This window comes from Nothobranchius furzeri, chromosome 2 (genome assembly GCF_043380555.1).
Source record: "Nothobranchius furzeri strain GRZ-AD chromosome 2, NfurGRZ-RIMD1, whole genome shotgun sequence".
Taxonomy (NCBI): Eukaryota; Metazoa; Chordata; class Actinopteri; order Cyprinodontiformes; family Nothobranchiidae; genus Nothobranchius; species Nothobranchius furzeri.
In genome coordinates, this window is record NC_091742.1 from 81,352,351 (window position 1) to 81,378,693 (window position 26,343).

The 26,343-nt window shown below is 43.5% G+C and overlaps 1 protein-coding gene across 3 annotated transcripts; it reads left to right on the forward strand.

Moving 5' to 3' along the window:
- Positions 1-26,028, forward strand: LOC107376971 (NLR family CARD domain-containing protein 3). Of its 3 annotated transcripts, none has more exons than XM_070548061.1 (9): positions 1-110; positions 2,591-2,725; positions 9,035-9,151; positions 9,471-9,541; positions 9,697-11,479; positions 12,666-12,845; positions 16,038-16,211; positions 22,646-22,819; positions 23,737-26,028. In XM_070548061.1, exons 2-9 carry the CDS (start codon positions 2,604-2,606, stop codon positions 23,750-23,752), a joined length of 2,637 nt encoding a protein of 878 aa, XP_070404162.1. In that variant the 5' UTR covers positions 1-110; positions 2,591-2,603; the 3' UTR covers positions 23,753-26,028. The 3 variants fall into 3 exon arrangements, with proteins under 3 accessions (XP_070404162.1, XP_070404164.1, XP_070404163.1); XM_070548063.1 differs by having other exon boundaries at positions 9,700-11,479; XM_070548062.1 differs by having other exon boundaries at positions 13-110; positions 2,597-2,725.
- The last annotated feature ends 315 nt before the right edge of the window (positions 26,029-26,343 follow it).

The window sequence follows — 26,343 nt, forward strand, 5'->3', positions numbered from 1 at the left end:
TGAGACTTTGGAATTTGTACCTTGTCTTCAGGAGAAGGAAAAAAAAACAAACCGGTTGAGACTGGATTTAATATGGACAAAAGACAAGAAAGAAAACTAAAGTGAATCAGGTGAGTTAGAAGTGAACATTGTTCTTGTTTTCCTGTCAGAGTCTCTGAGTGCTTTTCTCTCTGTGGATTGTTGCTTTGGTTCACCTTCAGAACAAACTGCTGCATCACGTTGGTCTCACCGTTTCACTTCCTGTTGGTTCTCACTAGGCAACACTTGACTTAGTAACCTGTTCTTTTATTATTATTATTTTTAATAAACTGATCAGAAACTAATGAAATTTCCATTAGTTTAGCTATAAGTGAAGCTGTGGGTCCACAGTCAAGTAAGCCAATATTTACACTTTCAGAAAAGATTAGCTTCGCACATACATGGTGTATTACGGTAAAAGAGCAGCAGAGCTGGCTTGAAAAGGAGGAATCACAGGAACAAACATTAAACAATGTTTTAATTCACATACCTAAACCTTTGATGTGCTGTTCAGAGTAAATATTTCATCAGTACAATTATGAATAAAGAATGACTTAAAGGGACTATAAGGAAGTTTGACCTTATAAACATGTATAGAAATAATACATTTCTTCTTCATACATTCTCCTGCAATGCCCTGGTCCTGTAGAATGAGCCCTGGCATTTTGACTGTGATTGCCTGTTTTTCTGTAAAATCATAGAAAAAGAGAGCTGCTCGGGTCGAGCAGGCTGCTTCATGTGTGTTCACGCGCATATAAGTTATGATATTGAAGTTAGTAAAAACATGTAATAAAGTTCAAATAAAATAAAACATGCAAGTTTAGTGAAATTAAACTTTGTAAGTTGCTTAAGTGCTAGTTATAGGTTAGAGGTAGTTTAATGCTTTAATTTTATTCAGGTCTTATTTTTAAAGTTATGGCAAACTTATAGTTTTTAGATAAGTTAACTTAAACATTATTAGGTAATCAGTTTCCTCACACATTTTGAGTTCAGTGAACTTGTTCGGGGTTACAGTGTTTTTTTTTTCTGCCAAGGGTCACCGATACTACAACCGGAATAAATAAATTATACAGTTTTACTGTAGATTTTTGGATTAATCTTGAGTCAAAGTACCTCATTACTGATGATCCAGAATATATATCAATTTAGATTGTCTATTTAAAGCTTGGGATCAAAGTGCATTATTTTTCCTCTTATTATAAAAAGCTTTCAAAATCACATACTTTCACAGAAGAAACTCGTCTGCAAATGTAAGAGCTCTCAAAAATAACTTCCAGGACTTTGGTGAAAGAAAATTCCTGGAAAAGGAACAAACCTATAATCTGGAGGTGGTTGTTACGGTCCCCATGTTTTCTACCCTCTGCCCACCATTTGGCCTGCTGTTACTGCAGACCTCTGTCCCTGCTTTCCTGCCATCCTGCACCAGAGACCAGCAGAGTGGTGTGGAAGCAGCTGCACATGAGAATATTTAAGCCTCCCCATTCCTCCATTCAGAGAGACACAGAATCAGTCTGTGATCTCCACAGCTGGGAATAAAGTTTAGCTTAGCTTGTGGACTCTGTTTTAAAACAGTTTTGCTAAGGTTAACTTTTTGCTGTTTGACAATCCCTTTTTTATGTTGACCCACTCCTGAGATTTAGAATCTTTTTCCCCTCCCTAATTAGTAAGAATGAGTCATTTTTAGTTGTTTACATATTTGTAAAGCTGAGTGACCACCCTTTTGTGATTTAAACCTTTCGAACCGCTATCCGACACTCTTTTACCTGGTTTCATCACCATCACCATTAGCCACATTTACTTCCTTTTTATTTTTATTATTTTATTTTTACTGTGTTCTCCCCTCACCACCCAGACAGCCTGAGGGGATGTAAATGTGGTTAGACTGTGTCTCTTCAAAAATCTACAGAAAAATGATAAAAATTTTTATTCTAGTTATAGCAGAGGAGCCTTTACCATAATATAAAGAAAGTCCTCACCTAACAGGACTTAAAGTGACACCAAGGCAAAATGCACAATGAGGTTTTTGACTCAGTGTCTAAGAATACAGTAAAGTTATGAAATATTTAGTCTGGTGTTTGTATGGCAATAAAATGTACTTTTCTGTTTTACATAAAAAATAAATTTCAGTAAAATTAAAAGATGAAAATGTAAGTAAGTAAATTTATATTTATATAGCACCTATCACAGACAGAATCACAACGTGCTTCACATAGATCAAAACAAAATAAAACAAAGTCATAAAATCATAATGATCTCAAAACAGAATTAGATTAACATCAGAAAAAATCAAGTCATAAAATTATTAAATTTCATAAACAGATGAAAGATTAAAAATTTGAGTTAAAAATAAGAAAATCAAAGATTTAGGTAAAAGCAGCTGTTGATTGATTGCTGTTTTTTAAAGGTGTCCAGACTGTCAATTCTACGTAAGGATAAAGGAATTCATTCCAAAAAATTTAACAAACTAAAGACTGGGCACAAATTTGACTTCTCTGCTTACTTAAAGAACGTAGCTCGTTTGTCTTGTTAACTCTGATACAAAATATTTTTGAGTCCAAACTTGAAACATCAGTTTCAGGAAGAAGATGGACATGGAAGAAGAGGAGAACAGAGCAGAACCTCCAGGACCCAGCTGTTGGTCTATGAAGAGTGACGTCTCCAAGGAAAGACCTCCAGACTTCAGTGAATCTGGACCTTCAGACACAAAGTAAAAAAACGTACTTCTAACTGATTCATTTGACTCCTCAGACAGAAAATCAGGATTTCTGCTGATTTCTAGTAGAACTGATGAATTAGTGGAGTTCTAAAGTGTTTAAAACAAAGTTGACCAGGTGAAAATGCAGCTGTTATCAGAGCATCAGAAACAGTTTTTACTCTGATTTCCTCCAAGTTTGTTCATTTGTGATTAAATGTTGTCCGTTGTTGCTTGGCTTCCCGGGGCTGGAGGCTAGGAGGCGGAGCTGGCCGTCTGGTTGGGGTCTGGGTTGCTTTGCTCAGCATTGAGTGGGGGAGCCTGCTCATCAGCACCTCAGCAGAATGGGGTGAACTCTGGGAACCGGTGATGGTTGTACCCTTTGTACAGCAGTACCAGGACCAGAGTGAATAGGGTGTGTGTGGGGATCATGAGTGGGTGTCCGGCGTGCATATTTGTAAATCTTAGGTTGTATGTGTATGTGTGAATATGAGGGAGGGAGTCTGTGACTGAGTTTGTGTTTGACTATAAATGTCAGGTGGAGCCTTGGACTCCTCCCCTCTCCTGGGACTTCTTGAGCTACTAATTCAGGGGTGGACTGGGACCAAAATTCGGTGCTGGCATTTTTACGAATCTTCTGCCCTTTGGGAGATTGGTGGGGGTGGGGGGTTTTAACGCCTGCGGACTTGTCTCTAGGCCGAATGTAAGATACAAGCAGGGCCAGACAGCTGCGACCAGGAGCCCTGGCCTTCCAGATAGGCTCATTCTCCACGGGTGGAGATCAGCAGGATATTAGCTACATGCTGATGCGGTAAAACAACTCCTACGTCATCGCTCTACCGCATTTTTCTTGCTTAAAACGCCTGGAAAAACTCCGTTAGTTTCGGGTTACCATTTAGCTAATGTTCTGCAGATCACCAACTGTGGAGTAGTGTCAGCCCAAGTTGAGCAAGCAGCCCACATGACTAAGCGGCCCACCGGGACAGTGCCAAAATGCCAGATAGGCCAGTCCACCCCTGGCTACTATACATCTTCACCTACTCTCCCCTTGCCACATTTGGTGTGGAGCGTGGTGCCTTGGTCTGCCTGAGTGTTCATGACTCCCGTGTCAGGGGGTTTAAGATTGTTGGAGTCTGCCTGATTGATCCCAGTGGCCTCCTGGTGGGATTTGAGTCCCTGGGCTCTGTTGGGTCCCCAGCGGGGCTGGTCGCCCCTGGGTCAATCAATCAACCAATCAATCAATCAATCAATCAATCAATCAATCAAAGCTTTATTTATAAAGCTTTGATTGATTGGGTCCCGTGTCACTGGGTTCCAGGCTCAGCTGGCTGCTTGTTGTGACCCCCCGAGGCAATCCTCTGCACTTCTCGAGAGGGGGCTGGGGCTTTTCTGGTTACAGTCTGAGGAACCTGTGAACGAGCTGTTTCTCCCCTCCCTGAAAACACTCATCAGGTGATCTAAGTGGGCTGTCCTCTCACCTGAAGCAAAGCTTAAAAAGCAACTGCAAGCACTTTCAAACAGACTTGAATCTGCACCGAAGGGCCTTGAGTGTCTGTTAGTGCTTGTTTTTGTCTTCTTAAACCTTTGCTTTGCACTATCGTCCATTGGGAAAGAGAAGGAAACTCATCTGTGGGTAATCCTGTTGTCTAGCAGCTCCGGTTAGGGCCATCTGAAAACAATAAGTGCAATCAGGGGCTGTGAACGAGCTGTTTCTCCCCTCCCCGAAAACACTCATCAGGTGATCTAGGTCTCAACCATTGCAATCAGCTGCTTCATGAACACCTGTTTCCAACTAGTAGCACAGCATTAGTTTGGTGGCATAACTGAAGCGTCAGCCCTTGTGTCTCAGCCCCTCCGGTGTGAAGACATATGTGTCTACCTGTGCGTGTCCACAGATCAGGTACACAGATTAAACAAACTTGACCCAGACGCTGCTCCATCGACACCTTGCAAAATATGCCATTATCCTATACCTGTGATCACTGGCTTCAGAGGAAGATCTCACACACAACAAACCACTTTCGCAACCTTCAGAACCTCCGCTCGCTAATACCAACTCCCCCCGAAGACACCCACCTGTCTATGGGACTCTGGAACTGTCAATTGGCTGTAAACAAAGCAGACTTCATTACCGCACATGCAAACCACCTGTCACTCGATGCACTGGCTCTCACTGAGACCTGGATCAAACCATGTGACAATGCTACCCCATCTGCTCTCTCAGTTAACCACACTTTCTCCCACACTTCTCGTGCATCTGGCTGAGGTGGTGGAACGGGCATGTTAATTTCCAACAAATGGATATACAGTCAGTTGCTACTCATCACTAAATACAACTCCTTTGAATACCATGCCATCCAGGTAACTGTACCGAAAAAAATCTTTCTGTTTGTCATACATTGGCTACCAGGTCAACTTGTAGACTTTCTTGATGAACTCGTCACCCTGCTCTCCTCCATTCCTGAGCAGGACTGTCCCACAATGGTCCTTGGAGACATGAATCCTGTCACTAATGTTATCATTTGATCTAAAACTAGTACAAAGCCCTCCCACTCACAAAGCTGGAAAAGCACTTGACCTCATTTTCACCAGAAACTGTGCCATAGACACATTCTGTGTCACACCGCTGCATCTTTCCGATCATTACTTCATCCATTTCAGCACGTCTCTGCAAGGGAGGTCCACTGATTCCTCCCCAATGATCTCATTCCGCCGCAACCTCTGCAATCTGGCAGCCAACCACTTCTCCTCTCTTGTTGCCTCCACCCTTCCATCTCCCAGCACATTCTCTGAGTATGAAGTGAATGAAGCCACCAAGTCACTCTGCTCCACACTCTGCTCTTGTCTTAACAACTTGTGCCCTTTAGCCACTAGACCTGCTAGATCCTCTCAGTCGCACCCTTGGCTAAATGATACCCTCCGGTCTCTATGCACCAATCTTAGAGCTGCGGAACGGAAATGGCGCAAAACAAAAGATCCTGGTGATCTATTGAAATTTCATGAATTACTGTCCTCATTCTCTGCCAGCATCACTGATGCAAAGAAAGCTTTCTACACTGACAAAATTCTCAGCTCTACTGACTCTCAGAAACTATTTTATCAGCTGACACCTTTGCCTCATTCTTCACTGACAAAGTGGCAGCTATAAGCAAACACTTTACTCAACTGGCCACTCCTGAACATTCGCTACCACAAACTCCTTCTAGCCCAACCATCTCAAGCCCTACTGCTTCATTTTCCTCTTTTTCCCCTCACTGAGAACTGTGTGTCCAAGCTTCTCACATGCAGCCGCCCTACTACATGCCCACTCGACCCCATTCCGACTAAGCTGCTCCAAGCTATTGCTCCTATAGTAGCTGCAGCAGTCACACGTGATCAACGCTTCACTGAAATCCGGTACATTTCCCACCTCTCTCAAGCATGCTCAAGTTAAACCACTGCTTAAAAAAACATCTCTTCCTCCAAATCATGTGGAGAACTACCGACCTATCTCTCTCCTCCCTTTTCTGTCCAAAATTGTTGAAAGGGTGGCTTTCAAGCAGATCACAGAATACCTCTCACAAAACTGTCTGCTTGACCCTTACCAATCTGGGTTCAAAAAGGGCCACTCCACTGAAACTGCTCTGTTAGCAGTGACGGAATCCTTAAAAGAAGCTAGAGCGACTGCCAAATCCTCAGTGCTTATCCTGCTTGACTTATCGGCTGCATTTGACACTGTCAACCATGGCTTAAGCCATGGTTGACAGTGTCAAATGCACTGTCCACACTCTCTAGCATGGGCATCACAGAGAAAGCACATGCCTGGTTTGAATCGTACTTCACGGGACGATCATTCAGTGCATCTTGGCTTGGACAGTCCTCTACCGTGCACCATCTTGCCACAGGAGTCCCCCAGGGCTCTGTACTAGGACCTCCTCTCTTTGCCATATACACCACCTCACTGGGTGAGATCATTAAATCACATGGCTTCTCCTACCACTGCTATGCAGACGACACCCAGCTCTATTTGTCATTTCCACCGGACAACCACACGGTCTCTGCACGAATATCAAACTGTCTCTCTGACATATCAAAGTGGATGAAATCCCACCATCTCCAACTCAACCTCTCTAAAACTGAACTACTTGTCATCCCAGCAAAACCATCCATACAGCGCAATATCTCAATCCAAAATGACTTCCTATCTCTGGCTCCTTCAAAGGCAGTTCGAAATCTGGGTGTTGTGATTGATGAACACCTGACCTTTAAAGATAATGTTGCCTCTGTTGCTCGTTCATGCCGCTTTGCGCTGTATAACATACGAAAGACCAGACCATACCTAACACAACATGCCACCCAGCTCCTGGTGCAATCTACTGCCATCTCCCGCCTCGATTACTGCAATGCTCTTCTAACTGGTCTTCCAGGCTGTCCTGTGAGACCTCTTCAAATGGTCCAGAACGCAGCAGTGCGCCTGGTCTTCAATCAGCCAAAAAGAGCACACGTCACCCCTCTGTTCATTGAGCTCCACTGGCTACCGCTAGCAGCACACATCAAATTCAAATTGCTAACACTAGCATACAAAGTCCGAGATGGTACGGCTCCCATCTACTTGAATCCTCTTGCAAAGGCTTACATCCCGGCCCGGCCGCTCCAGTCATCACAAGATCGTCGGCTAGCAGTGCCTACACCATGCTCAGGATAATCCAGAGACTTCACATGCATCGTTCCACAAATGTGGAATGACCTTCCAAGCACTACCAGAACAGGGGCTTCCTTTTCAACTTTCAAGAAACTCCTGAAGACCCTGCTCTTCAGAGAGCATCTTCTAAACTAGCACCCTGCCCCCCCCCCCCCCCCCCCCCCTCTGCTGTCCACTCCTTGTTCCCTCCTCTCCATGATTGATGTCAAGTTGTTGTTATTGTTGTTGTTAGCCTCAAGGGCAACATGCCGATTATCACTTGTAAGTCGCTTTGGACAAAAGCGTCTGCTAAATACATAAACATGAACATAAACATAAATGTTAACAGTCTCCCTGGGGTCTCTGTGCTCTGGGGCAGCTCCTGGATCTCTGGGACTTGGAGCTCCCTCCATCTCCAACGCGTCTTTGAGGGCAGATCTGTGGCCCCTCACACTCTCTATTGGACGCTCTTATTGTCACAACTCCCAATTCTTCACCCTCCTCAACCTTCATGCAGCACACCTGGTCTCATCATCAAGCCCCAGCCAAGCCCTGTTTCCCTGACTACCACAATCAGCTTCATCCTCTTCACCTGCTTCTGACTCCCCAGCTCATCACTCACACCTGTTTCCCCTGCTACAAAAGAACCAGCCATCCAGTCATTCAGTGCCAGATTATTTAAGACTTTGTGCCAGTAAATTCTCCAGCAATTCACCCTGCCTGATCTCTGCCTCTGGACCTCGTTTTTCTCCTGACCCCTGCCTGAACTCTGCCTGCCTCCACGACCTTCGCCTGTCCTCAACCTCGCCTCTTGCCTGTTCCCCGTATCTGCATGTCCGATCTGGTTTTGACTCTCGCCTCCTCTCCAACTCTGTCTCCAGCCTCGCCCAACTCTCTTAACTCTGCTTCAAATAAAGACTTTTTAAAAATATTTTTTACTGTGTTTGGCGTCTTCACGGGTCTTCCTAGTTCAGTTCGTGACACCTATAGAGAAACCTTACATGTAAAAGCACGTGTACACACACAGGCGCTCATATGATGCTCTCATAAGTATGGACTTGAGCATTTTCAACACATGTCTTAAGGCTGTGGTTGGCACTAAATGCGCTGTGATTTATTATCGTGTGATTGTTCAGTAAAACAATGTTGATTTTATATTTCCTCTTCAGGCTGACACAGTGATGGCTTTCTCTTGTTGTATTGTTGTGTGTCCCTTCCTTTCTTTTTCACCCCTGCCTCTGTGAAAAAAAAGAATGTAACTTGTTTGTCTTGTTAACTCTGATATGAAATATTTTTGGATCCAATCTTGAAACATCAGTTTCAGGAGGAAGATGGACATGGAGGAAGAGGAGAACAGAGCAGAACCTTCGAGATCCAGCTGTCTACCTATGAAGAGCAGGTCCTCCCAGTCCACACTTCCAGACCTCAGTGAATCTGGACCTTCAGACGCAAAGCAAGAAAAGTGTTGATGGAGCTGAATGAACTTGCTTAGGTTTCTCCTCTCTGATGTCCATCATCTAGAGAAGCTTTCATCTGACCTCAGTTGCAAACATGAAACCTTCTGATTCTCTGCAGCAGTTTGTGTGTTCAGAACTTCTGAAATGGTTTCATCAGAGATTTTCTCACTGATTGATGTGATCTGAGTTACAACATGTGTGTTTCAGAGGTCAGAGCCACAGAAGGAGAGCAGATCCTCCAGGACCCAGCTGTTGGTCTATGAAGAGTGACGTCTCCAAGGAAAGACCTCCAGACTTCAGTGAATCTGGACCTTCAGACACAAAGTAAAAAACATACTTCTAACTGATTCATTTGACTCCTCATTCAGAAAATCAGGACTTCTGCTGATTTCTAGTAGAACTGATGAATTAGTGGAGTTCTAAATTGTTTAAAACAAAGTTGACCAGGTGAACATGCAGCTGTTATCAGAGCATCAGAAACAGTTTTTACTCTGATTTCCTCCAAGTTTGTTCAGTTGTGATTAAATGAGATATTTAATTGTTTAGTCTGAAGACGTTTGTTTCTCCAGAATTACAACAGGATGAAAGTTTGAACACATTTAATGTTTGATGTGAAAAGTCCCTAATCTGGAGCTCTATACAGGCTGCTTGCTGCCAACAAGAAGCTTCCAGAACATCAGGAAGAGACAGCCAATCAGAGCAGCTCAGGACCAGGTGAGAAGTTTCTGGTAACCTGTTGGTTTAAAACACGTTGTTTGGTTCAGGATGAAGATTTCAGATCTTTATGAAGATTATTCAGATTGAACTACCAATAAAATGTTGGAGGTTCTGCTGCAGCATTCAGGTCTTCTCTGTGTCACATTTGTCAGCAGATGTTGGTCTGCAGGAGGTTCTAGACGAACATCGGCTCAGTCTGAGGAGGAGATATGAACGTGTGACTGAAGGAAGTGATGAACCAGGAAGTAGGACCCTCCTGACCAGGATCTACACTGAGCTCTACATCACAGAGGGACAGAGTGAAGAGGTTAACACCCAACATGAGGTGAGACAGCTGGAGACCACTTCCAAGAGGCTCCACGATGCTCCAATCAGGTGCCAGGACATCTTTAAAGCTTTTTCTGAGCAACCAGGAGCCATCAGAGTGGTTCTGACCAATGGAGTCGCTGGAGCTGGAAAAACCTTCTCAGTGCTGAAGTTCACTCTGGACTGGGCCGAGGGCTTGGAGAACCAGGATGTCCATGTGGTGCTTCTGCTTTCCTTCAGGGAGCTGAACTTGATCAGAGATGAGCAGCACAGTCTTCTCACGCTGCTCCGTGTTTTCTATCCAACATTCCAGAAGATCCCAGCAGAGAAGCTGGCTGTCTGGAAACTTCTCTTCATCTTTGATGGTCTGGATGAAAGCAGACTTTCACTGGACTTCAGCAGCAGTCAGCTGCTTTCTGAGGTCACACAGAGGTCATCAGTCCAGGTGCTGCTGACAAGCCTCATCAAGGGGAACCTGCTTCCCTCGGCTCTGGTCTGGATCACCTCCAGACCTGCAGCAGCCAATCAGATCCCTCCTTCATGTGTCCACAGGGTCACAGAAGTACGAGGCTTCACTGACGCCCAGAAGGAGGACTACTTCAGGAGGAGGTTCAGTGAAGAAGAGCTGTCCAGCAGAATCATCTCCCACATCAAGACCTCCAGGAGCCTCCACATCATGTGTGGAATCCCAGTCTTCTGCTGGATCACTGCTACAGTTCTGGAGAACATGTTGTCTACAGAGCAGAGAGGAGAGCTGCCCAAGACCATGACTGACATGTACTCACACTTCCTGCTGGTTCAGACCAAGAGGAAGAAGAACAAGTACCATGGAGGACCTGAGACCAGTCCTCAGGAGCTGATGGAGGCTGACAGGGAGCTTCTTCTGAAGCTGGGGAGGCTGGCGTTGGAACATCTGGAGAAAGGAGACATCATGTTCTACCAAGAAGACCTGGAGCAGGCTGGTCTGGATGTCTCAGAGGCCTCGGTGTTCTCAGGAATTTGTACAGAGATCTTCAGAAGAGAGTGTGTGATCTTCCAGAAACCAGTCTACTGCTTTGTTCATCTGAGCGTTCAGGAGTTTCTGGCTGCAGTCTACATGTTCCACTGCTTCACCAGCAGGAACACAGAGGTGATGGAGAACTTCCTGGGAGGAGACTACAGAGACTCACCTCTGGAGGACTTCCTGAAGAGAGTCACAGAGAAATCCCTCAGCAGTAAAAACGGCCACCTGGACCTGTTTGTCCGCTTCCTCCATGGCCTCTCTGTGGAGTCCAACCAGAGACTCTTAGGAGGTCTGCTGGGTCAGACACAGATCAGTCCAGGAACCTTCCAGAGAAACAAAAAAAACCTGATGGAGATGAACAGTAATGAAGTCTCTCCAGACAGAAACCTCAACATCTTCCACTGTCTGATGGAGATGAAGGACCTCTCAGTTCATCAGGAGGTGCAAAAGTTCCTGAAGTCAGAGAACAGACCAGAGAAACTCTCAGAGATCCAGTGTTCAGCTCTGGCCTACATCCTGCTGATGTCAGAGGAGGTTCTGGAGGAGTTGGACCTGAAGAAGTACAACGCATCACCAGGGGCACGATGGAGTATGTTTCCAGCTGTGAGGAACTGCAGAAGGTTCAGGTAAAAAAGAAAGAAAGAAAACAATCTTTTATATAGCACCTCTCAAGATAAAAATCACAATGTGCTTCACAAAAACAAAAATAATTAAAATGTAGTAAAGATGTTTTATGAGTAAAAAATATGTTTAAAATTATAACAAACTGTGATTAAAACATGTAATAAAAGGGAGAGAGAAAATGAACAGGAAAGATGGAAGTCTTGAGCCGACTTGAACGTGCTGACAGAGGGAGCTGAACGCACATGGAGGGGCAGAGTGTTCCAGAGTTTTGGGGCTGCATGAGAGAAGGCACCCTCCCCCGTGATTTGTACCGAACCTTCGCAACAACAAGCAGCTTTTAACTGGTCTTCCCAAAACAGCTGTAAAACCACTGCAGCTTATTCAGAATGCTGCTGCTAGAGTTCTAACAAAAACCAAGAGAACCGAGCACATCACTCCTGTTCTTAAATCTCTACGCTGGTTACCAGTAAACTGTAGAATCGACTTCAAAGTACTTCTACTAGTTTATAAATCTCTCAGTGGCATGGGGCCATGCTGTCTGATCTCCTTCAAGTATATACGCCCAGCAGGACTCTCGGGTCCTTAGGAAGCAGTCAGCTGGTAGAACCCCGGGTCAGAACCGAACAGGGTGAAGCTGCTTTTAGCTACTAAGATGCTCACAGATGGAATCAGCTTCCTCATGACCTCAAATGTGCCCCAACTGTAGAAACTTTTGAATCAAAGTTTAAAACCATAATGTATTCATCAGCCTTTTAATAAATGTTTCTTATGCTGCATCATCTCCACTGTTACTATGACTTTTATCTGTTTGTTGAATCTGTAATTAATATCTACATTTCTTTGTTTAATTAATTTTGTGTGCTGTTCTTGCTTCTGTAAAGTACTTTAAAATGTATTTGTGTTTGAAGTGCGCTATACAAATAATGCTGCCTTGCCCTTGCCATGTTCCCTCCTTCATCTGCAGATTAAAGCTAATCTAAGATTCTCATCGAGTCTGCAGGTGTGAAAGAGACTGAACAGATTCACTGGCTCATGTCAGACAGTCAGGTGGACCAGATGAAGTACAGATGTGAAGAGCAGATGTTCATCAGATGATGACATCACTGTTTAGTTATCTGATTTCAGGTTGTTTATCAGACAGATTATTTGATTTTATTACAACTGACTTGAACTTTTCTCTCATCACAGAGCTGGTGGTTTTTATTGTGAACTCTCGGAGAGTCACTATGAAGTTGTGTCCTCAGCTCTGAAGGTCAGCCCATCCCATCTGACAGAACTGGACCTGAGTTTCAACATCCTGTCTGATTCTAGAGTGAAGGTTCTGAATTCTGGACTGGAGAGTCCAAACTGTAGACTGGAGGTTCTGAGGTCAGTTCACCGTAGCTGTTAAGAGATTTTCTGTTTCTGTTTTCTCAAATATTGAGATCATGTGACCTGATGCCAGCATGCAACAATATCATCAAACATTCATATCAGCTCCACAATGACAACGTTCAAGGACTAAACAGACTTCAGGTAAATTCATCAGGAGCCCAGCAGGAGGCGCTGTAGATGTTTAAGTTCTGTAATTAAGTGCTGCTGCCATTATTAGAACAAAATATTCTGTTAGAAGATGTTTCCAGCGTATAGACACACTCTGCCACTGTAGCGCTCATTACCTGATGTGTCTGGGCAGCGCGTTGCAAACTCCGCTGTTTTTGCGATCAGTAGATCCATTAGATCTGCTCAGTTAAAAAGTAACTGTTGAGGTGAAACTGGAGGAAGGAGGCAGCAGTTTTTCTGGAGAACTGAGAGGAGATGCAGGAAGTTCAGAGACAGAAACGACAGGAAAATGAAAAACCAAGAAACTAAACGAGGCACAACTTTCGGCTGTTTCAGGAAGAGCGAAGGAGGAGCAGTAGCCTTTCAAATTGTAAAATTCCCTCCTCGCCCTTACGGACCCTCCCTTTAACTATACTGGTTTAAATTATATGAGCATCAAATGGACTTTTACAATAGAGATACATATTTTTTAAGCATATAACTAACAAAATTAAATGAAATTGCAATAAAACAGTTTGTCATATGCAAAACATTGCCACCTAGCGGGCACACAAGGCTACGACAGAACACTATCACATGGCTGAACTCATGAACAAAATGACTAGTTACCAGAACACACATACCTGCAGAAGACATAGAAACTGTTACAACCCCTGAGTTGTTTAGGCGTTGTGGTAGAGGGGTAACATAAAAACTGGTGCGGAAAAAGGGGGAGTGTAAATAAAATGTGTTTTTATTAACACAGGGGAACACAATCACTCAGTCCTTGACTGGAAAACACAAAACAAAACGCGAGATATACTCGGATATAATTAACGATGGCGAAGGAGAAAACTCTAAACACCTGAGACAAACGGTCTCAGGGAAGAAAACACAAGAATATCGGTACTAACAAACAAAAGAAAAAATGCCGGAACTAGCTAACTAAAACAAATCTCGACGGCTCTCTCTATTCTAAATATTATTACCCACTAACAAACTTAAAGCAAGCCCTAAAGCTGAAAAAGAAACTGAAATTCAAGCACTAGGGCAGACAAAAAACGGGATTACTAAACGAAAACGACTACTAATTACTCTATGGTCATCCAAAATGAACTATCTATCTTAACTATCACAGTCATCAAAGTTCTTTACCGAATTTTACCAAATCTAATCCGTTAATCACAAAGACCCAAACCGAGGAGAGAAAGACAGGGTGTTACGCTGTGAGTCTCTCCTCGAGAACTGAAAGTTGCGGCCTTTTGAACCATCTGTCCTCATAAGCTAATATTATGCAGCCGGGACAGCGAAGGCGGGCAGAGGTGGAGGCCAGCCTGACGGAGGACCTGTCCAAGGTCCTGAATGGCATGGAGGGAGCAGGATGGAGGACCTGTCCAAGGTCCTGAACAGCAGGAGGGAGCAGGACTGGGCCATTCATGGTGCGGGAGCCCCGGATTCGTAACAGAAACACTCTCAAAATATGTCTTCTGGCACTGGCAGCAACAGCATTTGTAGCTCCTACAATGCACAATAAATGTCACAATGAAAACAGAACAAAATGGTTCTAAACACGTTTCAGATTACTAAACAAAGCAGCCACTGGGGGTTTGTTAAAACGGCTGCAGCAGAAAAAAAAGATTTATCTCTAAAACTGAACTCTGACCGATAATACAAAGCTGTTTTAAAATAAATACAAACTTAAATGGCATTACAGCGAAACCCATAAAAATTCTGGAGCATTTTTGCTCTCAACTTACCATCACAAGCTAAAATACAACCAAAATGATCAAATTCACACTTACAAACAATAACAATACAAAATTAATACATACTTTTCAAACACATTTTAAACTCCATTAAAGTTTTGTTCACAGAACATCATACCCACTGTAAAGCATGGGGATGGAAACATCATGCTTTGGGGCTGTCTTTCTGCAAAGGGACCCGGACGACTGGCCCGTGTAAAGAAAATAAATAATGGGGCCAAGAATCATCAGATTTTGAGTAAAACCATCTTTCCATCAGCAAGGACATTGAATATGTAGCTGGGTCTTTCAGTAAGACAATGATCCGTAAAACACCGGGTAACAAAGGAGTGGCTTTAACAGAAGCACTTCAAGGTCCTGTGTGGCCTAGCCAGTCTCCAGATCACAACCCCATAGAAACTCTTTGAAGGGAGTTGAAAGTCTGCGTTGCCCAGCAACAGCCGCAAAACATCATTGCACTAAAGAAGATCTGCATGGAGGAATGAGCCAAAATACCAGCAACAGTGTGTGAAAACATTTGACCTTTATTATTGCTATTAAAGGTTATCTAACAAAGCATTGAGATGGAATTTTGTTATCGACCAAATACTTATTTTCTACTCTACCATAATTCTACCCCCCCCCCCCCCCCCCCCCACACACACACACACACACACACACTCCCGTGTCCTGTCTGGCTGTGAAGTCAACAGAAAACATATAAATAATTAAAAAATCAGGCAATGTGTTTTTCTAGACTTATTTTCTTCATTATGTCTCATTTCTGAGAAATACCTATGAAGAAAATTACAGGTCCTGCAGACGCTGGAGACCGCAGCAGCAGCTGCAGCAGGAGCGCTGTTACTTTTTAGTTTTTGTTAGACAGGCAGAAATTTACATTTGAACACAATTTTCATCCCGTCTCAACTCAACAAAAACTCCTGCACGTCTCTTTAGTCACCAAAGAGTAATATGTAGCTCATTAGCTTCTATATTTGCTCTACGAGAAAAAGGAGCGCTAATGAAATCATCGTCATCATCACTGATGAAAACAACACTGCGCCCAGTCCCCAAGGAAACATACATGTTGCTTTAAATAAAGAAGAAATAAATGTCATTTATTTGTGATTAAAACCGTAAGGGCACTGTCTTTGTTGAAAAATTACTGAAAATTTAATCTATTAATAAATAGTAAAGTAAATTTTTTATTAATTGATTTAAATTATTCAGTTCATATTTGTGTTTTAACCTGCATCCTGTTGTCTTCAGCTCACTGCTTTTATTCTTTACTCAGGTTGAGGAGCTGCGGGCTGTCAGAGATCGGCTGTTCTTCTCTGGTCTCAGCGCTGAAGTCCAACCCGTCCCATCTGACAGAACTGGACCTGAGTGAGAACATCCTGTCTGATTCTGGAGGGAAGGAGCTCTGTGGTTTCCTGGAGAGTCCAGACTGTAGACTGAAGGTTCTGAGGTCAGTCTCCATGTTTTAGTTTTGTGTTCATATTAATATAATGCTTGTTTCAAAGCTTCAAGTCAGCTTCACAAAATCATTGGTAACATAGTGAATGATGTATGGTCCACCCCAGATGGAATTTCAATTATTTTTAGATGGTTTCATGAATTTTCCATCCATCCATTTTCGGCCGCTTATCTGGGGTTGGGGGCAGCAGTAGCTCAACAGGTTGAGCAGGTTGTCCAGTAATCCAAAGGTTGCAGGTTCGATCCCGGCTCCGGACAGGTAATTCTGCTGTTGTGTCCTTGGGCAAGACACCCACCTTGCTTGCTGCTGGTGGTCAGAGAGACCAGTGGCGCCTGTGCTCGGCAGCCTCGCCTCCGTCAGTGCGCCCCAGGGCAGCTGTGGCTACATCGTAGCTCATCACCATCAGTGTGTGAATGTGTGTGTGAATGGATGAATGATACACTGTAGTGTAAAGCACTTAGGAGTCCTTACTCTGAGAGGTGCTATACAAGTGCGGGTCATTTATCATTTATCATGTCGTGGGGGCAGTAGCCTAAGCAGGGAGGCCCAGATCTTCTCTCCAGCCACCTGGGCCAGCTCCTCGGGGGGGTGCTCCCTGGCCAGCCTAGAGACATAGTCTCTCCAGCGTGTCCTGGGTCTTCCTTAGGTCTCCTCCCCAATGGACATGCCCAGAAAACCTCACCAGGGAGGCGTCCAGGAGTGTTGCGATGAGATTCCTCTTTACCCCCTGGAAAATTCCGCTCTCAGTCCGCCGCTGCATCTTTGGAAGTGACTCTGTAAGAGATCTACCCAATACCCCCCAATAAGTTGCACACACACAAGATCTTGGTTGGCCTGAGATGGGACGCACATGATCAGCTACCTGCCAGTGTGTTCTGTTTTTGAATTCCCTCCTCGGCCTTTTATTTTCAAAGTTATACCAGCACACACACACACACACACACACACACACACACACACACACACACACATACACGCGCACACGCACACACACGCACACACACACACACACACACACACACACACACACACACACACACATACACACGCACACACACACACACACACACATACACGCGCACACGCACACACACACACAGATCAGACAGGATGGTCCTGAATACAAACATCAAATGTCATTCTCTACTCAGAGAAGGGCGGTGCTTCTGTGAGCTCACAGTCTACAGCCCATGTATACTTCTTTACTGGAATATTCTAATCAAGCTGTTTTACTTCTCAGTTGCATCTGCTGCAGATATGCATTTGCTGTTAGATCTACTCTGAGCCCCTCCTGGATGACCGAGCTTTTCACCCTGCCTCTAAGGGAGAGCCCAGCCACCCTGCAGAGAAAACTCATTTTGGCCGCTTGTATCTGTGATCTCATTCTTTCGGTTACTACCAAAGTGTCGTGACCATAGGTGAGGGTAGGAACCAGTGGCAGACTGGTAATTGGGAGAAATGGGAGATTTCCCGGTGGCCTGGCCATTAATCTGGCCCTACAGCTCAGGCCCAACAGTCATGACGTGCATGACATCTAAATGAATATTCCATCACGCAGCTCATCAGGGCATCTGCTCTGCTGACGCTCACACAAACCGAACATACTGGGCAAAAAGAGACCCCCTCTTCTCACTTTGTCAGGGTCTGGCAAAGGTTGAAAGCAGACGCTAATGATACAGACTTGGTGTGCTCCTCAAGATAAGACACGTCACGCATTTCTCCGTTTTAAACATGTTTAAACTGTTCAGAATACAAATCCAGGCTCTGTCTCGTTAGATTGATGTAACTAAAGTTTGTACTGAATGAAACTTTACATTAAACCATGTTGAAAAGAAAAGGATCTGATTAAATCATTTCCCCCTCATTTTACAGTCACGGAGTACAGCACAGTGTGCATGGCTCTGGGGTTAATCAAGTTTAGTTGTTTCTCTTTGCAACAATCTTCACAAGAAGGCAAAACAGTTAAATGGCAGGTTACAGATATTTACATTTGACTATTTTGACGGAAAGACTCAAGGATGTTGGTTGTTTTGAAAGAACAAGAAAGCCGGTCTCTCTGAGGGATGTGTCACTTGGAAAAATGTTCGCTGATTATGAAACTTTGGCTGAATAGCGCTTGTTCCCTAGCCTAGTGAACTAGACCAAATTCTTGCTTTGCAAAGTTTGGTCTAGGCATGCTCCATTGGAACCTCAGCAGCTCCTACCAGGACTCTGGCTGGCCAATCACAACTCTCTAGAGGGGTTTCAAACACATAAAGAGCTGTGATTGGTCCATAATAGTGGGCCAATCATAGTGCTCTATCTGCTTAGTGAACAAATCACAGAGCTTTATCCGCATGGTGGGCCAATCAGGGCACTCTGTATGCCTGGTGGGTGGGATGATGCAACAGAGTGAAACAAGAGTATGTCATATTCATTTTCCAATGGAATGCGGAGATCATTTGAAAGACAACGGTAGAACCCGCCCCACAACCGAGAGCCGTCAATGGAGCGTGGCCAGACTAAATAATACATTTATTTAGTCTGGCTTGCCAGGCTACTTGTTCCCATCTCTAATATGGAGACGCATGACACATCAAGTCTGAGGTAGAATAGCCTCTTCAGCTCAGAAAGCACCTGTAGAGACATTAGATCACACACAAAGTTCATGTGGAGCAGAAGCGGTCGGGCCACGGCAGGTGAAACGTTCCTAGCCTACATGAAGTGAAACTGTTTAATTGTAACATTAATGTGTTACTGGACACACTGGTCTGGTTGGTTAGACCACACACACACACACACACACACACACACACACACACACACACACACACACACACACACACACACACACACACACCAATTAAAATAATGCTGATAGCGTGGACTAGAAGACAAGTGATGGTTTACGCATTTAAATGATGATCAGGTTGATGTAAAATGTAATCTCCATCCACGTCCAGACAGAATCATCCTCTATTCTTTCTCTATTTGCTCTGCTCTTGTCTGGGCTGACGGAGCTGACGGTGCGCGCGGCGCGCCTAACTAGCGGCTGTGGTGCACATTTTACGCATTGGAGAGGTGGGCTGGATGCTTTGCTTTTACTGGAAGATGGTCCACTTAACGCACGGGTGTAGACTAACTATTAATGACAAATGAATGAAAATTAAATTGTGAGTTTTTACTTCATATTTTATAAATGAAAATGACGGGGGAACACATTCATGACGTCTTTTTAAACTAAATTTTCTAGCGCGACCTGCCTGCTTCACTTAAGTCACTGCTTATTAAGGTCCATCCAAAATTACCGTGGCCCACCCAAAAATGAAAACCTAGCAAATTGTTGTTCTTCATGTTATCACACTCAGACTTTGTACAGCTAATGTCAAGATGTAAAATTATGAATTCAGTCGAGCTCTTCCGTCCCTCCCTCTCCTGCTCTCTGGAAACCCGACATGGGCTGTCAGAAGAGGGAGGTGAAGAAGGAGATGAGGCAAACAGAGTGAGTGTGATGTAAAGAAACCAGACTTTCATGTATTTATTCAACTTTGAAACTTTTTGGGCCCCTGACAGTTGTGGGCCCTTAGAATCTTCCTAATCTTTCACCACCTTACAACGCCCCTGGTCTACAGTATAGGAGTTATTTAATTATTTTGTTTTAAAACATCACCAAAGGTCAGAGGGGAAAACAATAAATAAAAGTGTAGTATTTTCTCTAAAAACTTAAAATGTGTAATATGATCAGCATCAAAGTTGTGATTTTCTGTGTGAAATTGGTGTCACTATAGTTTCAAATGCGGAGCTTTTGGAATTTATACTTATAACACTAAATCTAAACTGTATACCTGGATTCAACTAAATAGTTTTGTGTGATCAGCGTGTGTGCAGTGTTGTATTTTGTGAATTTGGTCACACTGCAGTGTGCAGTTGTAGACTTTTTTTTCTTCTTCATAGTTTATCATCAAACCTTTCTGGTGTGATTATTTGCTGACGGTCCCTGAGCGCTCGTTTTGTGTGGCCGCAGCCAGACCCTTCTCTTTTGCTCCGTCGGCCAATATCAATGTAACGCGTCGGGAGCAGAGCACGACAGAGAACGTTTTTTTTTAAGAAACGATGTTGTAGCATGTTCACTACCTTGCCACGATAACAAAGAGGTGTGTTATGTTTCTAAATACTCCTCTGTTCAGAAGGTATTGAGCCGCAAAAGTCGAATCTGTGAATATCTTGCCAACTTTACTGAAGCGTGTGGAGCAGAGTCAGCATGTGTGAGACAGAAAAGAGGACACGAGAGATTCTCCGCGTGATAACGTCTGAATGGCTGGTCGGATTAAAACAATTCCGGTTTCTAAAAGCACACAAAACGGGCTTTCTAACGAGGTATTACACGATGTAATTCATGTTACTCTGAAAATCGCTATTAGAGGGAAACCAGCTTTTCAGCATCACAGGAAACAGAGCGAACCGTGACGGGAGAGCGGAGAAGGGCACGGCGGAGATAACTAATCATCTGCATCAGTAGTTTTTATAAAATGATGGAAACGTCACACAGAAAATCCACCTTAGTCGGGTGTCCCAGAAGTTCCTGTAGATGGTGACATGAGGGACTGATTACTGCCAAACTTGTTTTTATTTAACACTCAACTATTTACTAAATGTAAGATTCAGCTTCATTCCAGCATTATTTATACGTACAATAAATATTAATTTAGCAGAAAATATAATTTTATATCTGTGCAGAATTTTATTAGTTGACTTTTAGGTTTCACCTTTTATTATTACGTTTTATCTGGCTTATCAATAATTAGGTAGAAATTTCCATACAGTTGTGATGTGTGAGTGTTATTTACCAGAGTGTAGACCTGCCTGTGGCCACAGACAGGGCTGCAGTCATTAAACTGGTAAACATGAGGCAGGGCTCACACTGTTTTCTGACTGTTTGCAATAAAGTTCAGAGTTTAAACTGTTCATTTGAAATAGGTTGGCCAAGTCCTTTTGAGGTTCCTATTTAGTAATAAATGTAAAAAATAAAAATGTTTTTTTTTTCATTTAAGCTGCATTTTTACAGACTTTGATAAACATAAATACTAAATACAAACCAGCCACTGAAGGCTGAGGTTGATCTGAAAAAAACAGCAGTTACAACCATTTAGCACTTTTTGGTACTATCTCACAGCCAGAAAAAACAATATCAGTTATATTTACGGTCATAAGAGGGTTAAACATGTAATAAATGTTCTGCTGCCCATCAACAGATGCTAAAAGTGAATGTGAGCATAACTGCATATGTTTTATTACTTTATTATGTTTTTTTATTGTTGACTATTGTAGTCATAATAAATAAATAAGGAGGTAAATATTCTGGATCAGCACCATGAAGCAAAGTTATGGCCATAGTATGTGCAGTGTTCTGGAAATGGTATGAAATGACTGTGTGTGTGTGTGTGTGTGGTTAGCAGAGCTCTCATGTTTAGTGTTAAGTTCAGAGTGAGATCATGGAATTGGATCAGGAATTTCCTACAAACAGGAAAAGATCTCAGCTACCATAGCTGTAGATCACGCTGGATAACGTTCTGTGGGTTGCATTTATTTGGCTTATTTTATTTTATTCATATTTTACCACCTCTTACACGAGCTGTCTCTAGTCAATTTCGAATACAAATACAGATAGAAGGACAATTTGGGACCAGCTCAGTGGCCTCGTGTGTCCTCCCTGGGACTGTGAGATCAGGTTCGATTCTCGGTCGGGTCGTATCAAAGACTTAAAAAATGGGTCCCAATCCCTCCCTGCTTGACACTCAGCTTTAGGGGGTTGGATTGGGGGTAAAACCACCAAATAGTTCCCGAGCACAGCCATTGCTGCATCTCACCACTCCCCTCCAATGAGATCACCAGTATGTGATGATGACTCTGGGACTTTCTCCATTTCTTTTCTTCTTTTTAATGCATTACATGTCCACCTGGTATCAAAACAGGACTCGGTATTGGACGATAATCAAAAATCAAACAACTTGGATTCAGATCAGGGGCAAAAATATGGTTGTAGCATAAGTCAGATTTAAAACTAAAACAATTGTTAATGAAATAACGTTACCTTAATTAATTACATATTTTTCCTAGTTTACATCATGTTGTTTGAAACCAAGAGTCTCATTATCTGAAATTTTTAACTTGTTGGATCGTGAATCTGTTTAAAGACTTTGCTCCATATGTGCCCCTTTTTTAACTTTCAGCACCCGCCCCTTCAAAGGTCTCTGCACGGCCCTGTGAGTTTGTATTGATGGAGCTGCTGGTGGAGCTGACGGAGTTAAGAGCTAAAGTCACCATGTCTTTACTGAAGCAGCAGCATGATGTCATAATTATTAATCAGAACTCTTTAACTGGTTCTGTTGGACTGTTTTAACCTGCATCCTGTTGGCTTCAGCTCACTGCTTTTATTCTTTATTCAGGTTGAGGAGATGTGGGTTGTCAGAGGTCAGCTGTTCTTCTCTGGTCTCAGCTCTGAAGTCCAACCCGTCCCATCTGACAGAACTGGACCTGAGCTGGAACAACCTGGAGGCTCCAGATGTTAAACAGCTGTTGGATCTAGTGGAGAGTCCAGACTACAGCCTGCAGACTCTGAGGTCAGTATCTGGGTGGAGTCCAGGCTGCTGTCAGCAGGACTGGACTAAACCCAGTTAGGATCAAAGCAAAGATCCAGTGTTTCCAGTAAAGCTGCAGCTTCCCAGTGGCTGCTTTCCTCAGTCCAGCTGTGAGAGGAGAATGGTGACAGGCTTGATGATTGGACAACAATCAGCCAATCAGAAGAGCCAGAAGTTTGTTGTGTTGGTGTGAAGACGAGTGTTGTTGTGTTCATGTCTCCAGGAGATCAAGCTGGATTCCAGCTGACGGCCTTCAACATGTATAGAGACAGTGGTCCTCATTCATCAAAGTGTCTCCATCAGATCTGATCTCATACTGTTGGTTCTCTCATTTCAACAGGAAACAGCTGATCACTTTGATCTTTGTCACAGCTCTGAGATCAGTCTGACAGCAGCCTGTAAATCACTGGCTCTGATTTCAGAAAGCAGGCTTCCATTTAGGAGCCATGTGGTCTTTCTACAGAGCAGAACATCTGCTGAAGTCCACCCAGCACATCTGTCCAGCTGTCCTTCTGTCATTAGTCTGATCCAGATGTGTCCCGGGACAGCCTCCGTGTTTCAGAGTCAGCTGATGTGTCAGAAGCAGATGAGAGTGTGTGTGTTTAAATGGAGCAGCAGCTGACATGTAACAGCAGTAAATCACCACTACAGTGTTTGTGCAGTAATGAAGCCTTCAGGACTCTCAGCTGTTTGCTTCCACTGTGGACTGGACTCACGTCTGCAGAGGAAACACACTTGATGCTAAAAGTCTCTGCAGGTGTGTGAGCTTCACTCCAACACGTTAACATGAGAGCTGAAAGGAAGCTGCTGCTGATGGAGGATGTGCTGCATCACTGACTGACAGCTGATGGAGAGAGTCTGGAAACAGCAAGTCACCTCCTCTCTTCTTCTCTCTACAGGTGGGAGGAATCATGATGACCTCTGACCAGGAGAGAAGATGAGCTGAGTCCTGATGATCCTCAGAGGCTGAAGCAGCAGTTTGTGCAGAAAGAGACTGACTGGATCATGATGACAAATGTTTAAATGAGACTCTTTTTCCTCCATTTTCTGTGAACTGATGATCAGTTGATGTTAAAAGCTGTTAACATTTAGGAGATCTGATGGGAATGTTGTCTTCATCCTGTCTGGAATGCCGGCGCTGAAAAGAACAGGAACAGAGATCATCGACTAAAGTGATGTAAAAAACGGATCCTGGACACACACACACACACACACACACACACACACACACACACACACACACACACACACACACACACACACACACACACACACACACACACACACACACACACCAAGTGTGTTTTTGAGGCAAAGATCATGTTATATTCCAGCTAGCTCAGGCAGGAATAGGAAAAACAGGCAGCGTAGACTCGAGTCTCAGAACACCATCATCCTTTATTCTACGTCGGGATGCACCGATGGATCGGCATTTGATCGTAATCGGCCGATAGCGCCCCTATCGGTTTTGATCGGAATTTTCAAAATAGATCAAAGCAGACCGATCAGGTAGGGTTGTCACGGTAACCAGTGTAGCGGTAAACCCCGGTAAAAAAAATAAAAGTTGACAATAATAACCGTCTTGTTTTTTAAAAAACTATATTATCTTGGTGGGTATACCGTGGCTGCGGTGTAGGCGCGGTGACCCTTACCAGCCACCGTATCATCGGCTGAAGTTGCCGGCGGCACATGCACGCTTTGTTTACAACAAAACTTTCTTGAAGCTAAAGCTGAAATAATGGTCAAAGGAGGAGACGGCAGAGCTCAGGAGGACATTTATTATCCCTCAAAGAAGACAAAGTCGGAAGTACGGGCATATTTTAGATATTTGAAGAATGCCGAGGGAGTTTATAGAAGACGGACGGCTATCCTGTTTGCAGCACGAGCCGAAAAAGTGTCTGTGAAAGGCAGCAACGCTTCAAATCTCATGACACATCTGCGTGACCATAACCCACAACTCTACAGTCAACGCAAGGCAAGCTAACGTTAGCGTTTTAGCTAAAATGCGTGATCCGAGGATTTGGGTTGAGGGAGAATGCAACGAGTCGCTATATAAAGCAGCCGCAGCGCCGCTACCTGCATATAAACCGTGTCGCGGACACCGCCATGTTGAAATGACGCTATGCATTACGGGGCTCCCAGGGGCAGATAAGAGTTGGTCTCTCCCCGAGAATAATTGTGAATTTAACAATGATTACTGCCTGATGACATTTTCCCAAATCTGCAAAGCTCGCTGGAAGGACACAAACCGAGAACATTATTTTCCTGATATACGGATTGCTCAAGTAAGGGTAAAAAAGTATCTGATTAGAAGGCTACTTGAGTACTGAGTATCATCTGATCTAATATTTTTAAATGATGACATCAAACAGACATAAAATAAGAAGTTATGGGCAAATATTGGTATTTTAAAGACTAAAGGGGAAAAAATGTAAACAAATAAACAACATAATTACAAAATAACACATTTTAGGCAAAATTTAGACACAAACTGAGGACAATATTTCCTGACATACAGGGTTTATTTAATTGTGTGAAAATGTAGCACGTTTAAAAAAAAAATACCGCGATAATACCGAAAACCGTGGTAATTTTGGTCACAATAACCGTGAGGTTAAATTTTCACACCGTGACAACCCTAATACAGACCATTTTAGATTAGGTTACATTGCCTTTATTCCCAGGTTATGTAGTTTGTAGCACTCCTCATAATGTTGTAGAAAATTTCTGGCCAATCCACGTGATCGGTATCGGTGATCAGCATTCTTTGATATCGGTATCGGTGATCGGCAGCAAAAAACCTGATCGGTGCATCCCTAATTCTACGCCTTTTCTTCTTCACATCGCAAACACCACAGTGCCACCTTTTGGTCAGATACAGGAACTACATCTAAGAACACAACATATTTCCCCCTTGTTTAGAAAGATCTCAGGGTAACAGAAGAAATGCAGTTATAACAGAACTCATCAGAATTAGCTTTCCAGACACATTCCAACCTGTCAGGGTACTCAAATAACTTGACTGAACACCCAAGGCTTATATACTTCTCTCATTCTTACTACTTAAGCCTTGAAAACAAATATAGTCCTGAATGTTTAACAAACTTCTATGTCATACATGACAACCACCTTTTTTCACTTCCTGTAACACTTATGCATTAAGACCAGAACAATACAATAACACAGCCTTCTTTTCTTTTTCTTTTAACATTTATCCCAACTGACCCCCAAAGGCCATAGATGAACATTCAATGTTCAAAGTCCTCCAGCCAAGCTGGTTTCTTTCTGATCCTCGCAGGCCTCTGTGGACCTACTGGTTGCTGTTGTTGTATGGGGTCAGGCGAGCACAGAGTTGGCTCTGATGTTGTCGGGATAAGAGACAGATGAGAAGCATTCCATGTACGGCCATCCTCTAGAACATACGAATGTGAACCCGCTCTCCGTATAACTCTGGTTGGATCCTGAAACTTGGACAAGCTCTTCTTCACATGAAACGGTTTCCGTAC